Genomic DNA, 25,743 nt, shown 5'->3' on the forward strand with positions numbered 1-25,743 from the left:
CTTTCCCTCCCTCTCTTTCCTTCCCTTTCCCTGGGGGAAGGAACCCCTGAACTGGTGCTGGGTGATGGGAATCTGACATCCATAGGCTGATGAGTTCAGGAGTAGCATGCCAAAGCCCAGCTGGTTGCGGGGAGGTGGGTCATCCCAACACAAGCAGCTCTGCAGGAAAAGCAACTGACATCTGGGAGGCCAGAACAAGCTGAGATGACACAGGATTGCATTGTGCCTGCGTGTTATAATAGGCTTCAAGAGGAGGAGACCCCATCTCCCCCATTGTGAAGCATGCAAGCGAAAAAGTTCACTCAATCAATTCCAACTTCGTGAGTTCTTTTTCCTTCACAAGAAGTTGGAATTGATTGAGTATTTTATTTTAGTCCCACAAACTTTTGTTTCCCTGCAAATGATGGCGAGAAACGACAGCGAGAAATGACGGTGAGAAATGTGATAGAGAAACATGATGGAGCTGGGCTTGGCAACGGCACACATGCCCACAGAGAGGGCTCTGACACGCGTGCCATAGGTTCATCTCCTGCTTCAGCAGGGGGTAGGATTGGAAGATTTGCAAGGTTCCTTCCAGCTCTATTCTGAATTACTTGGATTTTTAAGTGCTAGAATGTGTGTGTGTGTGTATCTATGTCTGATCATGAATATAGAAATACAATACATTTTTCAAAAAGGACGAAGTGACACTAAAATGTATTTAACTTGCTAGCATTTAGGGGAACAAATGAATAGCCATGTAATGAGTCGGTGCTAGTTCATGATTGCTATTCTATTTGTGTCCATTGCTTGACTGATAGCAGCTAGAACTATAAGTAGGAAAGTCTATTAACCGGCATCTGACAAGTCATCAAGTCATAATTGCTTGTGCTTTGTAAAATGATCTGCTATAGTAATACAGAGATTGAGTTTCACACTTAGAAAAGATAAGAAGCAATTTTCAGAAGAATGTCTCGAACTAGTGGCAGTTAATGTCAAGTATTTTATCACGGGCAAGGGTGTCAAACATGGATTGGTACACACTAGGGAAGATACTTCTTTTTCTTTTTACAGATATTTATAGAAACATGTCTCTATTCTCTTGACTTTCAGTGACGGACCACACTGATCTTTTTTATTGTCTGTGAAAAGCTTGTTTTGCCTTACCTTCTAAATGATAAACCTGTTTTTATTGCTGCTGAAAGTTTTAAAAATACCTGAATTCAGGATGCTGCTAATTGTTTTCTTATTTCTGACATCAAGCTGTCATTATGTGCTTACATGAATGCAAATGTCTCTTTTCCACCAACCTCTATTCAAATGTTATATTCACAAACTAGGTATGCTGTTGATAATTGCACTATTAATAATCTGTATGTGCAGTCATTTTGGTAACAACTAACTTCCTAATAATAATTGCTATGTGATTCAAAGTGTCTGTATATCTGTGTGTAGATATCAGATTGTTTTACCGGTTCTTGATTCAGCAAGCTGCTATTACATTTCTAAAAAATTGATTCAAGCATGCATTAAGACTCACTATATAGTGTGGGCATATATCAGAGCCTTGTTTGTCAATAATAGCATTTTGTATGCTATTGGTAGGAAATTGTTTCAGTTTTGCTACTGTGGTTTATCTAAAATTGGAGATGTCAGCATACACCTTTGTTTATCATTTCTCTTGTAAAAAAATCTTACTTTTTTGACATCACCCATGAAAATCATTTTGCTCTTCCAAAAATATTGTGATAGGGTTTGTCTTCCTTTTACAAAAAGAGATCTTATCAAAATATATTTGGTCATAGATATTACTATATTATATTTATACTCTATTACTGTATACTTATACAAAAAAAAAACCAATTTTGTTGTATTTAAGTACAATGACAATAAAGATTATATTTATAATATTTCCTTCTTTCTTTGAAGCTATTTGGACAAGGCTTCTGATGGGTATTCTGTACATCAAAGGCCAACAAACTAAATTCTGCAAAGTAGTGAAGTAAAGAAGCAATGATAACCATTAGTTTTACAGATTCTCTTTTAAGGAAGTAATGAGTGCCAACAGAGAAAACTCAAATATTTCTGGAATATATTATATTTCAAACTAAGCACACTTATGGGGCACTCCCACACCCATTGCAGAGGCACTTCCATTCCTTCCCATCCCTGCCTTCTATGCCCATTTAGTCCCCTGCCATCCTGCACTTGCCACCTCTGCTGACTTTTGCCACTGTTGTTGCAAAAAGCTCCTGATAGAGGCTTGGGCTGGTTTTGAACAGTAAAAAAATCAATAAGAAAGTCAGACGCCAGCTCCAGCAACCAGGCTGGGTGTGGTTTCCAGGATCAAGAAGACAGCAGTGGTGTTCAGGGCAGCAGGAGTCTCAAGCATGACTAGAACTGGACTTGGGCAGCTATGGCTTCCCAGTGTGTGGCAAACAGCCAAGCAGTTCTGGGGCTGCTTACAGCTCCATAGTGCTGGGTATTGTTTAGCAAAAGGGCAGAGATGGGGGGAAGTAAGCAAGTGAGGGAGTTGGAAGAAACCTTTATTGAGTCTTGGGACTGGGAAGGATCAAGCCTGGAAGGACTTGAACTGGTTGGGTCCTCAGCCAATGATTGGTAAAATTTGTTATCAATGCAGCAGGAAGTGATGGTATTATGGTCATTAAGTAATGTAGTAAAGTAATGGCCACATTGCTTAGTGACTGAAACTTAATCTTAATTGTGCTCATAAATTAAGGACTACTGTAGATGCTAAAATAATGTACATAAAATAAGCATAGTGAAATTTTAAACACAATGTAAGCAAATTAAGTATGCCACATTTTTCCAGTCAAAATATCAGTAAGTCCCCCAAAAAACCTGTCCAGAATAACATGTCCCTTTAACTCTGAACAAATGAACCAATTTTGTATTGCTTTTTAAAAAAATACAGAACAGTCTTTTTCTGTAATCCGTTCAAATCCTTATTGATTCTTATTGCAAGTTTCTTCAAACCTTTAAGTAGTTTCTGCCAGAGTTTGCAGCAGCAACCACACCCAGAAAGCACACACAAGTATATATTCAGCAAGCTCAAAATGTCCAGCAATTATTGCCACGAGCAGTATCAAACAGTATCAACGAGCAGCATCTAACAAACAGACACCTTCGTAGGTGTCTGAGTGGCCCACAGTGGTGTGATGGATCTCCCTCTGCGCTTGGTACTGTTCCTCTCTCCACCTATTCCACTGTTGGCCAGGTCATGGGTTGTTTGGTCTCCCCTGTGGAGCCATGGGTCTTGGCTGGGACGGGGTGGGCTGGGAAGCTCTGCATGCCTCAGCAATATAGCCTTTCCTTTGGCATCTACAGCAGATGGTTTCTCAGAAACAGCACACCGCTCTTGAATGGAATCCATGCAGCTTGGGCAATGTGGCTGCCTGCCCTCTATGTCCCTTGTGCTTTGTCTCCTCTCTGGGTATATGCAGTGGATGGCATCGGGATTGCCCCCTTCATCATCATACTCCAGAACTTCAGATGCCCAGTCGGGTTCCCAGAACATTTGGTGTACCCCACTGGTTTTCCTTATGTGCGCTGCTGAGTTATACAATGACTCAGCTGCCCGGGCTTCCTCGACCACATCCTTGAATGAGACTCCCCTTCTGATTAGGAATTTCTTTTGCAAGGAAAGATCTCTCATTCCTAGGATGATTCGGTCCTTTATCATTTCTTCTAGGTTGATGAATTCGCACCGGGTCGCGATTTCTCGGAGGCTGGCCACAAAATCATTCACCATCTCTCCTTCCCATTGGCGCCGGTGGTAAAACTCATTCCGGCTCAGCATGGGGGCAGCAGATGGCATGCATTGGTCTTCCAGGGTGCATTGTAGGGTTGTCCATGCGATGGTCTCTATTTTGTCTGGGGCAATCAACATCTTAAAGTTTTTTGTTCCACAGTAAGTTAGGAATAATGCCCACTTCCTATTGTCCGGCCAGTCCTGGTAGTCATTGGCTTCCAGGAACATCCAGAATCGCCACATGTATGTGTGCCAGTCCTCCGTCTGCAGGTCAAAGATCGCTGGTGCAGGGGATGCTTGCAATGCCATCTCATGCTGTGGTGCAGGATCTTGGTCCTTGAGCGAAATGGCTGCTTGTCCAATGAGTGTTCTCAGGTCCCTTTGTCCTTCATTGCCAGTGTTAGATCGGCAAGAAGGAGAAGGCAAGAGGTGCGAGTGAGTTTCAGCACTTTCTATTACAAGAGCAAGTGACTGCGCTCTGCTGGCTGAGCTGCCAGAGCTCACCTTTTAAGGAGCTCCAGCATACCAGCCAGCCAATGACAGTTGTTTAAATTTACCAGGGTTTGGGCAACCAATCCCTGGTGAGCATGTGAAAATGACCGTTGTCTTACCTGAACGGTCGTTCTCGGGGCACTGCGGGAGAGTCCAAGGAAGGGTTAACACAGCCTGTTTGCCCAAGGACTGAGTAGATTTTTCCCCTCTGGTCACGCCTCCTTTGCCTCTTCAGGATCAGTTTTAAAAACGAGGTCTTGTCCGACGAAGACGCCCTCAGCTCGCACCTGTGTACAAAAATAGTCTCGGTGCTATCCAACAACCCTGGGCGGGTCTTGGACTCTCCCGCAGCGCCCCGAGAACGACCGTTCAGGTAAGACAACGGTCATTCTCCAGTGCGCTGCTTGGAGAGTCCAAGGAAGGGACATGCCCAAGCTATTGTGTCCCAGGGCGGGAAGAAGTAGCATTGTCCGGAGCCTCAATAACCTTCTGCAACACTCTTCGGCCAAAGGAGGCTTCGGCAGAGGCAAAGGAATTGATCTTATAGTTTCTAATAAAGGCTGTGGGCGACGCCCACATGGCCACTCTACAAATGTCCAGAATAGATGCCTGAGTCGCCCAGGCCGCAGTTGTGGCTGCACTTCTGGTGGAGTGGGCCGTTACATGTGCTGGAACCGGCTTGCCCTGGAGGTCATATATCATCTTAATGCAAGCCCGCAGCCATCGTCCGATGATTGATGATGATACTTTGTGACCCAGCGTTCCCAGTTGAAAAGACACAAAGAAAGCCTCAGAGTGTCTGATGTCCTTAGTCCGTTTTAGGTAAAGGCGAACTGCCCTTCACACATCCAATTTGTGCCACCTGCGCTCCTTGGAGTGTTGAGGGCTGGGACAGAAATTCGGGAGAATCACCTCCTGAGATCTATGAAAGTGGGAATTCACCTTCGGCAAGAAGGCTGGATCCAGACGCAGGATGACCCTGTCTGGATGGATGATGCACAGCTCCTCTCTGACCGAGAAGGCAGCAATCCCAGACACCCTTCTGGCTGAAGTGATTGCTATGAGGAAAGCGGTTTTAAGGGTCAGATGTCGTAGAGAAACCTTCCTCAAAGGTTCAAAGGGAGCAGCCGTTAATGCCTGTAAGACAAAAGGTAAGTTCCAGGTCGGGTACCTATGTACCACCTGAGGACGTATGTTGGAGGCTCCCTTCAAGAAACTCTTGACCTGAGGATGGTGACTCAGGGACTGAGAATGATATCTAGACAGGATGGTGGACAACGCAGCAACCTGACGCCGGAGGGTAGCTGGAGGGTAGCCGGAGCCAGGCCCTTGTCCAAACCCTTCTGAAGGAAGTCCAACAACTGTGGGATGGAAGCCCCAACACTGTCAATGTCCCGTTGCCTACACCAAGCAGAAAAGGCAGACCAAGTTGCATCATAAATGCGAGTTGTGGCCGGACGTCTGGAAGCTTGAATGGTCTGGATGACTTTGTCTGAGAGGCTTTGATCTTTCAGGAGCTGCCCCTCAAGCGCCAGACGGCTAATTGTAACCACTGGGGCTCCGGATGGTTGATGGCCCCCTGACGCAAGGATATCTGGTCTGGGGGAATCTTCCACGGTCTCTCCACAGACAGATCGACCAGATCCGCGAACCAGGATCTCCTGGGCAAGTGTGGAGCCACCAGAATGAGCTCCGCCCCCTCCTTCAGCAGCTTGTTGATCACCTGCAGAATCAGAGGGAGGGGCGGAAAGGCATAAAGTAGGCCCGACGGCCAGTTGGTCCTCAGGGCATCTGTCCCCTCTGCTTGCGTCGACTTGTAGTGGGAGAAGAACCGCTGGAGTTGCATGTTTGCCGCCGTGGCAAACAAGTCGACCTGTGGGAGGCCGAACCGTCTTACCACCTGGGCGAATAAGTCTGGATGTAGTTGCCACTCCGAGTTGTCGATGGTCTGATGACTCAACCAATCCGCACTCACGTTGCTGGTGCCGGAGATGTGATCCGCTCTCAGCGACGTTAAGTGGATCTCCGCCCATCGACCCAGGGCTTTTGCCTCTGACATGAGCCTTCTGGAGTGGGTACCGCCTTGTCGGTTCACATGGGCCTTTGTGGCCACATTGTCAGTAAGCAGCAGAACGTGGAGACCCTTTAGCTGAACTGCAAATCTCCTCAGCGCAAGACGGGCTGCCCTGAGCTCCAGCCAATTGATGTTCTGGGCTGCCTCTATGCTTGTCCACCTGTCTTGCACCAACTGTCCCTGGCAATGCACTCCCCAACCGTACAGACTGGCATCGGTCGTTACCACAATTCTGTCGGGTTCCCTGAATAGACAGCCCATCTCCACCGCCCGTGACTGCCACCAACTCAGAGAACGTGTCACCTTCGGTGGAATACGGACCTTCCTGGTGGAGTTGCTGATTTTTGCTCTTTGCATTGGAAGCAAGAACCATTGCAGCTCCCTTGCATGGAGACGTGCCCAGGGAACAATGTTGAGACAGGAAATCATGATCCCTAACAGTTGAGATAGTTGCACTATCTGCCAGGTCTTGTTCCTGCGACACAACCGGATTCTGCTTCTGAGGTTGCGGAGTCTTTCCGGAGACAGAGACACCTGGCATGCGACTGAATCGATTATGGTGCCCAGGTGTTGGATGCGCGTAGCAGGGTTCATGTTGCTTTTTTTCCACATTTACAGAAAACCCGTGGTCCTGCAAGGTGCGAACTGTGATGTTTACATCTCTCACCGCTTGTGGACGAGTTCTCGAGTGAATGATGATGTCGTCCAAATAGCACTCCAGACGGATGGGAAGCTTGCGCAGGTGGGCCACCACAGCCGCAAGAAGCTTCGTGAACGTTCTGGGTGCAGAAGAAAGTCCGAACGGAAGAGCCTTGTACTGGAAGTGCTTTCCGTTGTAGTACAGTTGCAGGAACTTCCTGTGGGAGGGATGAATGGGCACATGCAGATATGCCTCTTTGAGATCGATGGAGGTGAGCAGATCTCCTTGTCATATGCAGCTTAAGATCGACTGAAGGGACTGCATTTTGAAGCGTTTGTAGGCCAGATGTCTGTTCAGGCGCTTCAGATCTAATATGGCCCTCCCCCCCCCGAGCTTTTGGGAACCAGGAAGAGAATGGAATAGAACCCCCTCCCTTCCTGTTCTGGGGGGACTGGCTCTATTGCATTGATTTACAGAAGATGATCTATTTCTGCCTGCATGAGTGACCTTTTTATGGGATTCTTGGCTAGGGGACAGCGAACAAAGGTTCGCGGAGGGAAGGACAGAAACTCCAATGTTAGCCCCCTCCTTATGGTGTTTAAAATCCACCTGTCTGAGGTTATTTCCTCCCAACAGTCTGCATAGAATTGCAGGCAGCCCCCGATGGGAGGAGAACCCAGGCGGTCACTTCCCACGTCTAAATTGGCAGTTGTGGGAACCTCCACGAAAGGGCTTCCGAAAGGAACCCTGATTGAACTGCCTGCCCCTGGAAGCATAGTTGTTGCGCTCCTGGGACCTGTCAGTAGACTGGTTGTATGGTCTCTGGGAAGAGTAAGATGAAGTGGAGGCCTGGGCACTGTCCTGCGCCTGAAAGGCCTGCTTTCTGAATGTACCCTGGCCCTTTTTGTCATTTTTCTTGAAGGTGGACAGAAGGATTTTCCTCTTATCCTTCGTCTCGATCAAGAATTTCTCAAGGGAGTCCCCAAAGAGATTGCCCCCCTTGAATGGAGCTGAAGCTAGCTTCCATTTCGCCTTCATGTCCGCCTGCCAGTGTCAGAGCCATAGCAGGCGGCGAGAAGTAATGTTAGACGCTAGAGCCCTGGAAGCGAACTTCGCTGCATGCAGGGAGGCATCAGCGGAATATTCCACAGCCATAATGATCTTATTAAGATCATGTCGCCAACTAGATGCTTCAGATGGAAGCTGAGATCTGAGTTGGTGCAGCCACAGCAAGGACGCCCTCGTAAAAAACGAGGCAGAAGTGGAGGTCTTGATCGCCCAGGCGGCCGCCTGATGCATTTTGAGACAGGCTTTTTCTGATCTCTTATCTTCTGCTTTTAATCCCTCTAAGAGCTCAGCAGGAAGATTTGAGTTGGAGGTCAGAGAGACCACGGGAGCGTCTACCTCTGGCAATTTCAAAACATCCTCCAACTTTGGCTCTAAGGGGTACAGGGTTTTGTCTGCACCACTAGGGTTGGCCAGGGTACCTGGCTGCGCCCATTGGCATTGGATAACCTCCATGGACATGTCAGGGACTGGTACCAGTTCAGGGTCCGGGGTTGTTTCGCTGAACAGCCCTGCCATGAGGTCCTGAGATGCAGAGGGAACTGCCTTGTCCTTAGGCTTGGCCCCAAGCTCAGTAGAAGCTCTGGCCTTGTGTAAAATAGCCTTGAACAAGGATGGTTTGAAGAGGCCAGTGAAGGAAGGCTTGTCTGGAGGCATGTCCTCATCCTCCGAGAGTGCAAATTCATCAGCAGCCTCTTCCTCCCACGCAGACACCTCCGTGGTGACAGAAGTGCCCGGGGAATCGAGGGTTCGGGCCTGTTTTTCCCCGGGGGGACGAACAGCCCTAGAGGCCTTGCCACCCTTGCCTTCCTGTAGCCTCATGGCCTCCACCACTCCCTGGGAAATGGCCTGCGTAATGAGCTCCCTCATTTCTGCTGACATAGCTGGGCCTTTGTCCTCCACAGGCCTGGTTCGGGAATAGGCCTGACCCTTGCCACCCCTAGAGGCATCCCTATGATCCTCTGCATGGAAACAACACTGAAATGAGGGGAGATCCTCCCTGACTGAAGAGCTAGGAGAATCTGGGTAACCCAGAGAGGCTGCAGGGGATCCTGACATCGAGTCCCTGTCACAGAAGGAAGGAGACCTATCCCCTATATCATCCCCCTGCTCTACCTCCCTCTGAATGGGTGGGGAAGGAACTGGCCCAGCCTCGCATGGCAAAGAGGACAGAGGAACCTGGGGCCTAGCAGACTTTTCTCTTAGAGATTCCTGCCCCTTGTCCCCTTGGAGTTTGGGGGCCTTGCTCCCAGCTGAAGAATGGGAAGCTTTCCCCCCTGTGCCCTTATTTCCCTTTCTCCCTTGGCCTGAGAGATCTGGCCTACTGCGCTTAGCAGATGGCCCTGCCAGCTCCTCCCTTCGCTCCAAACCTTCATCAGCCATCTGAAGTGTTTAGCTTGAATAGAAGAGGTCGCTGCTGAGGGAAGGGCAATGGACGCTGGCCAGACGGCTCCAAAGCGTCTGCAGATTTTGCTAGGAGGCTGAATTCGACACCAGGACACTCCTTGCCGCTCCCCCTAACGTTGAGAGGGACTTTAGGCCTGCTGGAGACCTAGTCAGGCCCTTGCAATCCTCCGTGGCGATCTGCTGTGAGGCGGAGAGGCTCTGTAAGCTGCTGTTGCTATCCGGTAAAAAGCAGTAATAAAATGGCCACCGCGCTCTTTCGCGCGCCAAAAAACGCAGCCCAGAGTGTCAGGGGTCTCCTATTGGCTGTCGCTGAAAAGCGCGCCAATTCAGCGCTTTCCAAAATGGCCGCCGCTCTCCCGATTGGCTAAAGACACCGCCTGAGGAAGCAAGGGCTTTTAAAAACCCCTTCCCCAAGGCGGCCAGGGACGAACGGGGGATTACCGTCTTCCCTGCGCTTGCCAGCAGACGCCGGACTAGCGGCCTCGCTCATTCCACCAGCTGCGACTAGGAGCAGCTGTAGAACTCGATTGCAGCCTCAGCCTTCTAGTACAATTAATGATCCACACGTAGATAAAAGAAAAATACAATATAAGAAAATTGGGGAAAAATCCTAACACTAACCAATTAACTGTTTTAAAAATTCTATTGGAGAACTCAGCCTATCTATCCAAAAACTGAGAGCTCCCCAAAACTAGTCCTATCGGGCGGACTGAGTTTTTAAAACTGATCCTGAAGAGGCAAAGGAGGTGTGACCAGAGGGGAAAAATCTACTCAGTCCTTAGGCAAACAGGCTGTGTTAACCCTTCCTTGGACTCTCCAAGCAGCGCACTGGAGAACATATAAATTTAACAATGTCCATACATACGTAACAGTAACTGGTCTCAACAGATCAGAATGAGAACTAGTTGGTCTGCCAAACCATTATGTTGATGGTGCTTCTTAAAGAGTTTTCCTCTGGAATCTATTATGAATCAATGATATATTTTTAATACATACCGTATTTTTTAGAGTATAAGTTGCACCTTTTTACCCCCAAAAAGAGGGTGAAAATCTGGATGCATCTTATACTCCAAATATAGCTCCACCCACCAGCTCTGTACGTCGCATTTTCTGGGGGTTCCATGCAGCTGGGATCCTCACTTTCACATGCCGCCTGATTCCTGAAGCTGCCTGGGGAACTGCGATGAAAGCCTTTTCAATGAAAGCATTTTTGGGCTGCAGGGTCCCCTCCCCAATTCCAAAAAGGGCACGTACCGAGACCAAACAAGTGCATCGTGTTTCAAGTGGCAGGCAGTTCCAGCACATGCTGCCACCTGAAAATGCTTTCCTTCCCAGTTCCCTGGTGCACATCGCAGAGCCACGCGCCCTCCTCCTCCTCTATAGACTCACCGCCTGTTTTCTCCTGGCCAGCACCATCAGCTGGGGGAGGCAGGGAGAAAAACAAGAGGCCAGCACAGTCGGGCGAAGGAGCCAGGCGTGGACACAGGGCAGGCAGATTAGAGGCAGCCGGCCAATTGCCACCTTGGCGGCTTGGCTGCTGGCCCCCTGGAGTGCACAGGCAGCAAAGGAAACCCACGTCGTGGATCTATTAAGATGCACATTTCATGGTGGGTTATAATTGTGGCAGGTGGGGCAGGGAATGGGGTGTCCTGGCAGCTGCTTTTTAGAGCCCACGCCCTTAAGTGTCGCTGCCAGCGACCATGGTTTCGTGCCCTCTCTCCTGGATAACAGCCGAGAGGAGAGGCAGCGCACCAGGCAAAGTTTCACCCCCCCAACGAGTGAGAGGAGGGGAGAGTCCAGCAGTGCCTGGGGAACTTCTTCGCCACTGGCAGGGATGGCGAGCACCCCATCCCCTGCCCCACCTGCCACCCCCAAATTGTGCCCCACCATGAATGGGGTGCCCGGCATCCCCATCTCCAACTGAGGCAGCAAAGATGTTAGCCATTTTTCCTCCCACAAAATTAAGGTGTGATTTATACTCTGAAAAATACGGTATATGTGTTATGCAAAATATTTTCTTTCATTAGTTTCATCACGTATAATTAAGATTAGTGAAACAGAATTTCAAGTCATATGATGAGTTTAAAATGAGAAAATATGACCATGAAGACAATGTTAATTAGCAATCACAGGGCAAGTTAGTAGAGTGATCAGTGAGTTCATTGTACATCTAGTAGAGGGGCAACATAGAAGAAATATTGAGAATGAAACACTGAGTAATCAGCAGATGAAGATACTTTCCAGTTCTAAGATAAAGCTTGAATATAAGGCAAGAAGGCTATTCAAGAGATAAAACCTAATCCTCTATCTTCTATGAAGGATTTCCTTTCAACTGAGTAATCTTGTATCTGTTATCCCCTGGATCTTCATCCTGTGGGACTCAGCTTGCTCTCCATCTCTGGATCATTCTTAGGCTGCTGAAAACCTAGATAGTGCCAAGGATAGCTCTGGCACAGTGTCCCCTGCTGTTCTTCTACATGTGAATTCTTGAGACCCTAGTGTGTTGTAGATGAAAATTCTCCCAGACAACTATGACAAAGTCCCTTCCTGTCTGCTTATAGATCCAGTGCAAACTTCAATTCTCTTCCTGATCATACTTGAGTCTTTCCGGCAGTTGAGATAGGATTCAACTCTTGAGATTATTATTCTTTGAAGTATATATTTTTTGTCATTTGAATATTACCCAATCCTTCAAATGCTTCTATTCTTTTCTCTTTATTGTCCTATAATGCTTGGAACAATCTTTGCTTGATAACTCTTATTTCCTTAAATTCTTCTTTTTATTCGCGCTTTGGGTGCAAACATCCACTTTCTATTCTTTCTTATCATTTAAACAATCCCATTATTACTGAAGCAATAACTCTATCTCTTCTTCCTGCTTTCCCCTGTGTACCAGAGTTAAGAATTTCTCAATCCAGAGATGGCAGATTACATCAAGGCCACCAAGATTAGATTAACAGAGTTGGAAGGGATCTTGTAGGTCATCTAGTCCAACCCAGGGGTGGATTGCTGCTGGCATTACTGCCGGTTTGGTGTGCACACAATTTTGTGCACATGCACAGTTGCCCATAAATAGATCTGTGCATGTGCAGAACATTTAAAAATGAAAAAAAAAACCCATGCTATGCCGACCAAGGAATTGGTTCGGAGGCGTGGCTGGCCTGTATCACTGCCAGTTCCGGCAACCCAGGCCAGCAAACCACTACAGATTTGACCAAACCGGTCCGAACCAGTAGGAACCCACCTCTGGTCCAACCCCCCCCCCCTGTCCCCTACAAGCAGGAGACCCTATACCAGTTATTGCTAACCTTTTCTGGACTGAGTGCCCAAAGCATGCACATGAGCCTGAACCCACAAAATGCAATCTGCGTGTGGCCTTTGTGCATGCGCTCGCCCCTGACATTCGAGCACAGCCCCCATGTGTCCCCTGTCCTTCTCTTCCCTAAATTAGCCCTGCTCAGTTCCTGTAACCATTCTTCATATGTTTTATTCTCCAGTCCCCTAATCATTCTGGTTGCTCTTCTCTGCACTTTTTCTAGAGTCTCAAAATCTTTTTTATAGTGTGGTGACCAAAACTGGATGCAATATTCTAGTTGTGATCTTACTAAGGCTTTATAGAATGGTATTAGTAGCTCACTTGATTTCGACTGTACTCTCTTTAATCCAATTTAAGATTGTGTTGGCTTTTTTGGCTGCCCCTGCACATTGCTGACTCATATTTAGCTGGTTATCCACTAAGATTACTGCTATTAAGACTGGTTTCACCGAGTTTATATGTATACTAGCAAATAATCCATTAATTTATGAAGAGTGTGAAGGAAAATCAATAGATTTAAACATCTGTGAGTATAACAGAGAGACTGTACTGTTGCAATGATAATAGGGAATAAGCCATTTTATTTGGCATCAATCTTGTTTCCAGTAAAAACTTTTATTGTGCATATGGCAATTCTGCCAAGTTCTAGACTAGCAGTTGAATTAAACTGTAAAATCAAGAAATTGTGGTTTATTACTGAATTGTGACCAGGAGTGCTGACATATTGTTCATGAAATCAGACAACAACACATTATTTCGGAATAGCTGTTTCCCAATGAAGATGTGTCCTCATAAAAAAATCAAACAGTTGATTTAATTTGTAATTTGACACTTTCCAGTACCAATTACCATCAGTAAGTGAGGACTACCTGTAATTCTTATAAACTTTTACATGCAATTTGTCATATAATTTCTCATTTATTCTATCTACATACCATATTTAAAAAATGATGTACAATATGTAACTTAATAAGTGATCTTGGTTTTATATAAGTATTTCAAATTATATTGTCCTTACTACCCCTTCTTCTTTCTGGAGACTACTTTTTGGATATTGCTTCTTATTCTTGCAACAATTCCTATAATGAGCAGTTCTTTTCCTTGTCTTTAGTTTGCTTTTTTCAATCTGCATGTGCCATATTGGTATTTACAAATAAAGCTTCCTGTGGTAGTGCAGAAAATCTTTCTTGTTAAAATAAAAGGCATTTATTGTATTTGTAAATACTAATGATGCAGTCATTGGACTTGTTCTTGTTTTTAGAAAATTATATATTTTTTAATAAAGTTTGTCTTGTAATATATACTGTATATATTATTTTCTTTGTTTGTTTCTTTGTAACTAATTTTTAATGCTTGCACATTTTAAATTACACTATAAGCCATATTGAAAAAGCTTTTAGGAAAATGAATCTTCTATTATTGTGGTATTAATTAATCTAGACAATAGTAGGTTTGCTATGATACTGTGATTTCTGTGTCCTAGGATTGCATATAGTTATAGTAACCTTCATTTATTACAGCTATGACTGTGCTATTAAGAAGTTTAGAATGTTATGGGGGATATTAAGTGGCACTTACAGTACATAAAATTTGAAAAACAGAATTCTATGAATCAAATTTTTGTTTTCTTCTCACAGATTACGATCTTTGGTAAAGCAACTGGAGAAAGGAGAGGCTTCTGTTGTTGATCTAAAAAAGAACCTAGAATATGCAGCTACCGTGTTGGAATCTGTATATATTGATGAAACTAGGTGAGATAATTATTTCAGTATATGTATGTTTTGTTTTTAACTCAATACTTCATAATATTTTTAGACTGTAGGGCATGTTATATACATATAAAAATCATTTCTCTTCTAATAAAATTTTAAAAAATGTATGTTCCTAGAAATACCACAATCAGTAAATATGTTATCTTAAGAAATGAAAATGTTAGCATTATTCCAGTATTCTTTCACCAAGTTTCCGCCAAACACGGTCTCTTATCTAACAGCTGCAGCTATTTTCATTTGTGTGAGATGAAAATGATTTTTTAATAAGACATAAATTAAAACTTATCTACCTGGCCACATCCAGAAAGCACAAGGCTGACATGATTTTTTTCTATATAGAGGCACAAAGAATGTACTCAGTTCAGAATTATTAAAACATTTGCTTGGCAATTTAGCCATCTTTAATTTTTATATAAAATTTTTGTTCAACTTATATTCCATTTTTTAAAATATCATTCAGTTTAAACGCCATTTTTCTATTTGCATGATAATTCAAGAAACAGTATTAATAATTTATTGTTCTATCTAATGATCACCATGTACATTTTAAATTATGATCACCATTATAGTTTATTAACTGCAAGGAATCCTTGCACATTATGGCAGCATACAAATACAAGCAAATTGACATAATAAACAAATGCAATTCAACTGAAATTAACTTTAAAATCACTATCACTAAAACCATTAACAGTTCAAAACTTGATAAAGGAGATTTGTTTTTGTCATTTATCCAATACTGAGAAGGATAGGCCAAAGGCATTCCATAAAGAAAACATTTCAATTCATGTAGCTAACATGCTTAACGACATAAATACCACATCCTTTGTCGAGCGAAAGCACCTGCTGTTTACGCAGAAACGCTAAACCACAAAGCCTGTCCGGAGAACTCCGGGCATGAGAGAAAACCACATCCTATGGAAAGCTTTTAGCCTGCTTAAGTTTGCCCTGCAACAAGATTTTAACCAATCATGTAACCGTATGTTGTATTACGAAAACCCTTCTTGTATGCCTTAATAAATACCGTCTCAATCAGCCAGTCGGGGTTCTTTTGGCATCCTGCTGAGCTGGTTGGTGCGTTTTTACACACCTTGGTGTTCGTGCTTCCTTGGCAGAGCCAGACCCACCTAGCTTAGGCTCACCCTAACGAGGGTTCTCACCCCTTCGGGGGTCCCGAAGCCTAGCTCAGGTGCACCCTAGCAAGGGTCCCTAAAGCAGACGAGGTCGTTACCGCGTGGCAGCCAGCCGCGCAATCACAACTGGTGACCCCGACGTGCCGAATTGCCTTCGGCTGTCTCACGCCGAGTCCCGTGTCCACGTGTTCGGCGCCTTGATTCTCATCTTACGCACCTGGCGGGCAAGCGCTTCGTAAGTATGGGCACTTCACCCTCAAAGTCTCACGCCTCTCACAGGCTTGAGCTTTCCCTTCTAATCAAGCAAGCCAATAGTCTGCAGAAACTCAACGACACCACTGTCTACCCTCTTTCTAAATCTGATATCGATCAACTTCTTTTTTATGTCTATCGCCATTGCCCGGCTTACCCTGAATCTGGAACTCTTAAACGTTCCACATGGGAACGCCTTGGCACTTATCTCCATTCTTCTCCGCGCGCCCCCTTTGGCGTTATCTCTTCCTGGCGCGCTGTTATGTCTGCCCTTGAGATTGTCTATCCCAAAGATTCCCTCCCTCCTGCTACATCCCCCCCCTCCACTTTCTCTTCTGACACAGTTTCTTTGTCTCCTCCTGTAACTGCTGATCCTCCCCCTCCCTATCTTCCTCATACGGCTCCCGATTGCCCCCTTTCCCCCCCTTCTCTTTCTCCTGCCTGTTCCCCCCCCTTTTCCTCCCCCCCTTCTCCTTCCCAGGGTGGTCACATCTCCTCCCTTCTTCGCTCCCCCTCCTTTTCCCTTGACTCTTCCGATCTCCCTGCTGCCTATCCCCTCACGTTTGTCCCGGGTGCTCCCGGTCCTCCTGTTCATTCCAACATAGAACTGCGTGTTTTAAAAAATCTAAAAGAAGCAGTTTCCGCTTATGGCTTACAGTCCCGCTATACTCAAGGTTTGTTGGATTCTCTCGTTTCTGCAACTTCTGTAATGCTTTTGTATGACTGGAAAACTCTGTTCTCTATGCTGATGAATCCTGCTCAATATGTTGTTTGGCTGTCTGAATATGAAAAACTAGCTGACGCTGAAGTCCTCAAAGGTCTTCCGCCTCAAGTTACTGCTGACCATCTTAAAGGCACAGGCGCATTTTCTACTCTTGTTCAGCAACAAAATTGCCCTCGGCGTGCCTTTGCCTTGATTCATTTACTTGCTATGAATGCTCTAAAACGAGTAGATGACTCTTCCACTGAAGCCACTCAGGCTTTTTTGAAAATTATGCAAGAACCTCATGAATCATACTCTTCCTTTATCAATCGTTTGCAGACTGCTTTAGAAAGACAAATTGACAATGAGGCTGCAAGGAAAGAACTTTTGGTTAAATTGGCTTATTCTAATGCAAATGAGGATTGTCAGAAAGTTTTACAAACTGTTGCTAATAAACCTGGAGTGACTATCGCTGAGTTCTTGCAACTTTGTCGTGTCATAGGAACAACGTCTCATAAAATGGGGGCTCTTGCCGCTGCTATCTCCTCCTCCATTTCTGCTGCTATCCCTCCCCCGCCCGCTGCTACGGTATCTGACACACTTGCTCTCTCCCGCCCAGGCAACTGTCATAATTGCGGAAAGCCTGGTCATTTTAAAAGTCAGTGCCATTTCCCAGGCGGTGGAGGCCAACCAAGGGGCTCTCGGGGTCCCCACCCCTACGGTGAAGCCTAAAACCATCTGCCCTCGCTGTCGCAAAGGTTTTCATTGGGCTTCGCAATGCCGTACTAATCCCCCTCCTGAGACCCCTCCCTCGGGAAACTAATTTCGGGGTCCTCAGCCAACCCCACTCCAAAGGCTGATCCTCCTATTTTGTCTATTGCCTCTCGACACTCTTTGGTGCATGCTCCGTCCCCTGACATGCTTTCTTTACCCACCGCCTATCCGGTGGCACTTTCAGAAGCTTTTACTTATGATGATCCTGGCTCAGTTTTTACCCTCCCACTGTCAGTTACTTTATTGACTCCACTTCCGCCTTCTCAACCACTTTTGCTCATGCCTAACTCCACCCTCATCCTCGAAGGTGTGGTTGCCACTCCTTTTCTTTATGACTCCTCCTCCTTAAAAAATATTTCCCTCGCTGGCATTGGAGATCGATGCTTCCACCTAGCGGCTGATACTATAGTTGCAACTCTTTTAATTCTGCCTTCTTCTGATACTTCTTCAGTTTATGCTTTACATCAACCTGTCCAGCCTAATAAGCCTTTGCTTACTGTCTCTCTTAATGGACGTCCTTTTACAGGACTGGTGGATACTGGAGCTGACGTCTCTGTCATCCAACAATCCGAATGGCCTTCTTCATGGCCTTTGACTGATTCTCCTTCAGTGCAAGGTGTGGGCGGAGCCCAATCGGCCAAGGTTAGCACCAAGTGGCTTTTTGCATCTACTTCTCATTCCTCTCTTACTGCTTACATTAAACCTTACGTCTTACCTTTGTTTATTAATCTTTGGGGACGTGACTTGCTTTCTCAACTTAATGCTACCTTGAATATTCCTTAAAATCATGTCATTATTTTCTCTTAAGCTTTCGCTTAAAACTAACACCCCCATCTGGGTTGATCAATGGCCTCTTCCCATTGAGAAACTACAGGCCCTTCATGCACTGGTGGATGAACAATTGCAATTAGGCCATATTGAACCATCCACCAGCCCTTATAACACACCTGTATTTGTTATTAAAAAGAAAAATGGGAACTTTCGTCTCTTACAAGACTTGAGGACCATCAATTTAATTTTACAACCCATGGGAGCGCTTCAATGTGGGCTCCCAAATCCAAATTTAATCCCACAAGACTTTGATCTTGTTGTTATTGACTTAAAAGACTGCTTTTTCTCTATCCCATTATATCCTGAGGATAGACTTCTTTTTGCCTTCACCATACCTGAATATAATAATTCTAAACCAACTGCTCGATACCAATGGAAATCTTTACCCCAAGGTATGATGAATTCTCCCACAATGTGTCAATACTATGTTGACAAAATTTTGCAACCTTTTCGCCGTAAGTATCCTACATTTTTGATCTACCATTATATGGATGACATATTGCTGGCAGCAGAAGGACCTAAAGGTACAGTATCAAAAACGTTACCTCATTTACAATCCTTGTTACATACAGCAGGCCTTCACATAGCTCCAGAAAAAATTCAACACCAATACCCAATGCAATATTTGGGTCACAAAGTAATCGCATCTGCTGCGGCACCTGAATTACCACGTTTAACACTTCCCCCTGATCCCACATTGGTTCAGCTACAACAGTACTTGGGAACTCTTAATTGGGCTAGACCCTATTTATCCCTTTCTACAAATGACCTTTCCCCCTTGTTTCAAGGCTTGGTAGGCCTTAAACATCCTTCTGATACCATACATCTGAATCAGCAGCAATTTGATTCTTTGGAAAAGATCAACCTTACATTACAAACTACATGGGTGGATAGAGCAATTCCACACACTCCCCTTTCATTGGCTCTTCTTGCAACTCCTCAACTTTTGACAGGAATCATCATACAAGTAGTGATGATCCCAAAACCTAAACTTTACATTTTAGAATGGTTACATCAAGCACATACACCTCGCAATTCACTCACACCCAGAGCAGCCCAAATGGCTTTGCTCATTGAAAAGGCACGAAAAAGAACCCGTGCCTTAATGGGAATGGATTTTGTTACACTTTATCTCCCTTTCAAGCTATCTCAATGGGAGCCTCTTTTTCAAAATTCTACCCTTCTCCAAGATGCACTCACGGAATGGCCTGGTCAAATTTCATGTCATCTGCCAGCTGACCCAAGGCTACAAGTTATTAAGACCATTCCGATACAATTCTCCACACCAATAACATCCCAACCCATTAAAGATGCGTTAACCGTATTCACAGATGGGTCCAAAAATCATGGTGCATGTACATGGAATACACAACAGATATGGCATAAGAAATTGACAGCTACACAAACATCTGCACAACAGGCTGAGTTGGCAGCCTTCATTTTGGCTTTGGAATTATTTTCTTCCGAACCTCTAAATATCATCACAGACAGTCTGTATGTTGCTCAATTAACTTTACACATTTTTGATGCCTATATCTCACCCTCTTTAACACCTTCCCTTTTGACATTGTTTATACAACTGCAAACAATACTACATGCAAGGACTAAACCTTTGTTTGTAGCACACATTCGTAGTCATCAACATCTGCCTGGGTTCCTATCGGAAGGAAATCACATGGCAGATGAGGCCTGCAAAATGATGCCTGTAACTATTGTTTCACCTCAGCCTGCCCCATTGACAGCAGGTGAAAGTCACACCTTTTTTCATCAAAACAAAAAAGCCTTGATGAAGCAATTTGGCATTTCAATGGCAGAAGCTACTGCCATCATTCAACAGTGCCCCATGTGTAGTCTCCAAGCCAATAGTATCCCGCAAGGAGTAAATCCAAGGGGTACTGAGGCTTGTGAAACTTGGCAAATGGATGTCACTCAGTATCCCCCCTTTGCCCCATGGAAATACCTCCACGTTTCTGTGGACACTTTTTCGGGTTTTATTATGGTAACCCCGCAAAGGGGTGAGAATACCAAGCAAACAATTAATCATTGCATTCGATCCTTCGCAACATTGGGGTGTCCAAAAATTTTAAAAACTGATAATGGTCCCGCCTATACCTCCTCTGCCTTTGCTCAATTTTGTTATAGGTGGTCCATTATTCACAAATTTGGAATTCCTTTTAATTCAAAAGGACAAGCAATTGTAGAACGAGCAAATAAAACCTTGAAAATAGCTCTTGATCGGCATATGGGGTCAAAAGGGTTACACCCCCCCAATCTCCCGATGTTGCAAAACATTCTAAATACTTGTCTTTATACTATCAACTTTCTTAACCTTACTGGCACACCTGCTTCCTCTGCAGCCTCTCATCACTTTTCTAAACCTCCTATCCCTGCCTCCCGACCTCTTGTTTACTACAGGCAATTGCCGGATCCACAGTGGAAAGGTCCGGCACAATTGATCACTTGGGGAAAAGGCTACGCAGCGGTACAAATTGACGACAAGACTCTCTGGGTTCCTGCTCGTTGTGTTCGTCCGTATCACCGCATACCAGAAGAAGATCAAGATGACCCTGCCTTTTCTTCTCCCCCTGACATATCACTCCTTTTTCTTTAAACTCTTTCTCTCATTGTTGTCTTATGCCTCTGCTCGATTTATTGCTCACCCTCAGGTGATTTTTGCACCTCTTGACACTCATGTGACTTTTGTGTTCAAAGACACTCTTCTCACTGCTTGTCCCTATGCCTTGCAGCATCAGGGCCAATTTCTTTTCCCTTCTTTAAAACCTTTGATATTAATTCAATACTTGTATCATGACTCTTGTCAAGTTCGTCTTTCCTTACACGTAACTCCTCAAACTATTGGCTCCTACTCGTGCATTGGATTTTTGTCCAATAACACCTATTTTAACCAAACTGTTTATCTCCACTCAACACCCTCTGTGGCTTATCCTCCATTACCTTCAATTTTTCTTTCTTGGATGACTCTTGTCCGCACCTCTTCGCACCCCTCTTCAAGAACTTTGCTTCGCCATTTTTCATGCTGTTTTCCAGAGCCATGCGATGTGAATGCTTGTTTGTGGAAAGCCAAGGAAATTCCAGACTATGCACCAGGAGTAAGCGAGCCTCTCCCAGGAGCAAGGATTCGCCGAAACGTACCTGACTTTCCAAAATATAATTCCCTCATACGAACACACCAGGTACACTACACCTTCATACAAGGAGTGCCATATGCTCCCACCATGTCTTGTCGACAACGATCTCCTATCAAGAAAAAAGGTACTTTTTGGCAATGGTTTTTTAACAACACATGGCTTCCTGAGGATTCAGAACATTATTTACAAACATTTCATTTTCGTTCTACTCAATTAACTGTAAAAAACCCCAAGGCAGCAGATTTGGGACTATATCAATGTGAAATTACCAAGATGGTTAAAGGGTTTGCCACTTCCACCAGACTGACCTTATTGTTGTTTCAGAAACAGTCCTCTCATTCCCCACGAATTCGGCGTGCTGCATCACTCACGTCTGACACTCAAAGTTGTAATGACTGCATTACCATCACACGAACAGGTACTCGCATTACCAAAACTCTGCTATATTCCAACATCAAACCTGAATGTACATCTGACTTATCATCCTGTACGCACAATGCTACCTTGTACCATCGTTGTAAGGAATCATCTGGGAAGATTCATTGCTATGATCCAAAGTCCTTAGGCCCAGAGACTGCCTCCCTTTATGTATATGGATATAAAGGAGGACCTAGCGAAAATTTGCCTTTTATTTTTTCAAAAGCCCAATCAAGTTCTGGATACATTACGCATAATGTATCCAGAGGACAAATCTAAAATATCAGCATGTTTTGACATATGTGAGGCTATTAGTAAAGGTCAAGGATCTTCTTATGGTAATGCAGGACGTCTTTGTGGCAATCTTGGATGGCAACGAGCATATTTACAGGACAGGAAATATCTTTTCCAAAAAATATCTGGATCCAATGTAGGAGCTACTGCCACTTACAATTATTGGTATACTAAAGATGTTTCTGCTCAACCTGATTATAGAGGTCCTCAAGGCATTAACCTTACTCGTGAACCTGCTTCATCAGACTGTGATTTTAACAAATGCAACCAAGTTTGTATATATTTATACACATCCACCACTCCTAGCACTCAGTACCGTTTTCTAGGTCTCGGAATTGATGGAGGTGGGGCAGATCCGTATGGCTACATTATTATTCAATTAACAACAACTAAAGTGGTTCGTAAAATCATCTCTGTTTTTCAAAACTTTGAAGAAATTATTTCTCAATTATCCTCTTTGGTAATGCCTCCAAAAGCTCATAATATGTTTATTAGCCTCGCTGAAACCATAGCTAAAGAGCTTACTGTTAAAAATTGTTTTGTATGTGGTGGAACTAACATGGGGGACCAATGGCCTTGGGTTGCACATCAAGTTAATTATACTGATTTGGTAATTCATCAATCTAATTATACTTTTACCCAAAATGGTACTGAAGTATGGAGAATTGATAATTCTCTGATTGGGCAAGAATGTTTTTGTCGTAACAATACTGCAGATCATACAATCCATGTAGGAGACACTCCTTGTTTGGGCCAATGGAATAACGGCTCCTGGTGGAGCATTAATGGATCAATGCTCAAATTTCCTGTTTTGTCCAACATTCCTGCATTGGCTTATTTAAAAACACCTGAAGATACCAAAGAATGGCAAGCCCCTGCAGGCTTATATTGGGCATGTGGAACTTATGCTTATAATAGGTTACCTCCTCAGTGGTATGGCTCTTGTTTTTTAGCTTCTATTCGTCCTAGCTTTTTTCTTTTACCATTGACCGTACGTACCCAATTGGGAATGCCTGTTTATGATACCTTAGATAATATTCACCGTAGCAGACGAAGTATATCCCTAGGAACTGGTGTAAAAATAGGAGATTGGAAAGATGATGAATGGCCTCCTGAACGCATTATTAATTATTATGGCCCTGCAAATTGGGCAAATGATGGGATCTCTGCCAAAGGATCCCGGGACCACGGGATCCTTTGGCAGAGATCCCAGTTATTTGTTAAATCGCATTATACGACTTCAAGCGGTGGTAGAAATCATCACTAACGATACTGCAAAAGCCTTAAATAAATTGGCTGTTGAAAGTGTAAAAAGTAGGACATATATAATGCAAAATCGATTAGCTTTAGATTATTTACTGGCTAAAGAAGGAGGTGTTTGTGGAAAATTTAATCTAAGTAATTGTTGTATTGAAATTGATGATAGTGGTCATGTAATCAAGGAAATCACTGACAGAATGATGAAAATTGCCCATGTTCCTGTACAGACATGGACTGGAATTGATTTTGGAGGTATGTTTGATGGTATTTTACCCAAATTCCCAGGTTTGAAAGCTATCTTCATATTAGTTGCAATGATTGCTATGGGATGTATATTATTACCCTGCTTATTACCTATTTTTATATCTATGATAAAGCGTAGTTTGAATGCAATTGCTGAAGCAAAAGCTGCTGCACAAATTAATATGATGCTTGAGAATAATACATATATGTTGGTGCCAACAGATGAGAGTAAGCAACCCTTGCTACATTTCTCCTCGGATAACGATTCGGAAGATGACGCTGAGAGTATGGTAGGTGCGGACACAGGAAGCTTGGGGTCGGAGGGCAACTCGCGACCTGAGATAGCACTCACCTCCATGGACGTAAAAGCTCCATGTTTTCAGCTTTAATAAAGTAAAAACAGAGGAGATGTAGCTAACATGCTTAACGACATAAATACCACATCCTTTGTCGAGCGAAAGCACCTGCTGTTTACGCAGAAACGCTAAACCACAAAGCCTGTCCAGAGAACTCCGGGCATGAGAGAAAACCACATCCTATGGAAAGCTTTTAGCCTGCTTAAGTTTGCCCTGCAACAAGATTTTAACCAATCATGTAACCGTATGTTGTATTACGAAAACCCTTCTTGTATGCCTTAATAAATACCGTCTCAATCAGCCAGTCGGGGTTCTTTTGGCATCCTGCTGAGCTGGTTGGTGCGTTTTTACACACCTTGGTGTCCGTGCTTCCTTAGCAGAGCCAGACCCACCTAGCTTAGGCTCACCCTAACGAGGGTTCTCACCCCTTCGGGGGTCCCAAAGCCTAGCTCAGGTGCACCCTAGCAAGGGTCCCTAAAGCAGACGAGGTCGTTACCGCGTGGCAGCCAGCCGCGCAATCACAAATTCAGTGTTAAAGTTTGCTATAGAAGTCTTGAAAGGTTTGGAAGAACTGTAGAAGAATTTGGAATGAAATAGTTTTATTTTTTAAATACTGAAAAGTTACTACTAACAAGCATGGGTTTTTATGTTTTCTTTTGTCTCTTTTCAAATTGTGGAAATATCTCTACCATAGAATAACTTATATTGAGCTAGCATTTGAAAATATGCTAAGCATAAATGCACAATTGAGTCCTGGATAAATTGCAGTTTTAATCATGAATAACCCTAAAAAGATAATGTGCACTACATGATTATTGTGTCTTCTAAAAATAAGCTATCGGTAATAATTTTCATTAATTTTACTTCATCTGCAGAATGAAATAGAATAAAACAAAGTTATAAATTCACTAACCAATATGGGTTTTACATGTCTGACAATTGGAAGAATATTGTTTCAAGATAAGTATTACTTAATGTAATTTTTCCTCTGTCCTTTGCAGGCGCCTCTTGGACACAGAAGATGAGCTTAGTGATATCCAGTCTGACTCTGTGCCTTCAGAGGTACGGGACTGGCTGGCTTCTACTTTCACCCGACAGATGGGTATAATGCTAAGAAGAAGTGAAGAAAAGCCACGATTCAGAAGCATTGTTCATGCAGTTCAAGCTGGAATATTTGTTGAGAGGTAAAAAGCAGTGGACAGAGACTGTACATTTTATCTTGAATAAAGACTATTATATACACACACACACACACACACACACACATATTCTGATGATAATTAGTGCCTTCAAGTCAGTGTTGACTGATGACAATTTGTTTGCCATTGCCAAATCCTAGGGCCAAGAAAGAGAGACTGGTCCAAGGTTATCCAAATGGCTTCATGCCTAAAGTGGAACTAAAACTCATGGTCTTCCAGGTCCAATGGTGGATTAAGGCTCACTGGTGCCCTAAGCACTGTCAAAGCTTGGTGCCCCTCTCCTTTGCACATACTGCACAAATCTTTATTGCTTTTTTTCTTTCCCAACTTTGTGGTGCCCCCTTGGGCCTGGTGCCTTAAACATGTGCTTAGTCTGCTTAATAGTTAATACACCACTGCCCAGGTCCTAATCTTATGACTTGATTACTATACCAAACTGATTGTATTTCTTATGATCTACAAAGATAAATAACCACAAACAAAACCACCACTACATATGATTGCCACATACATATATACTGCAACTCTTATAATAAATTAGATTAAAAAATAAGCATATTTAAAGATTTAAGAAGATAATTTTATTCTCATTGATTTCAATTGTTAGTATAAACC

At 44.1% G+C, this 25,743-nt stretch overlaps 1 protein-coding gene across 1 annotated transcript in view; it reads left to right on the forward strand.

Moving 5' to 3' along the window:
- Positions 1-25,743, forward strand: part of PDE1C (phosphodiesterase 1C) — a gene marked incomplete at its 3' end in the record, with an annotated part of 555,036 nt that overhangs the window by 312,175 nt on the left and 217,118 nt on the right. The window contains exons 4-5 of the mRNA XM_081971280.1: positions 14,383-14,496; positions 24,931-25,113. Of these exons, the coding sequence (XP_081827406.1) occupies positions 14,383-14,496; positions 24,931-25,113 (297 nt within the window). The remainder of the gene's footprint in view (positions 1-14,382; positions 14,497-24,930; positions 25,114-25,743) is intronic.

Source organism: Natrix helvetica, assembly GCF_964273705.1.
Source record: "Natrix helvetica genome assembly, chromosome: Z".
Classification (NCBI taxonomy): domain Eukaryota; kingdom Metazoa; phylum Chordata; class Lepidosauria; order Squamata; family Natricidae; genus Natrix; species Natrix helvetica.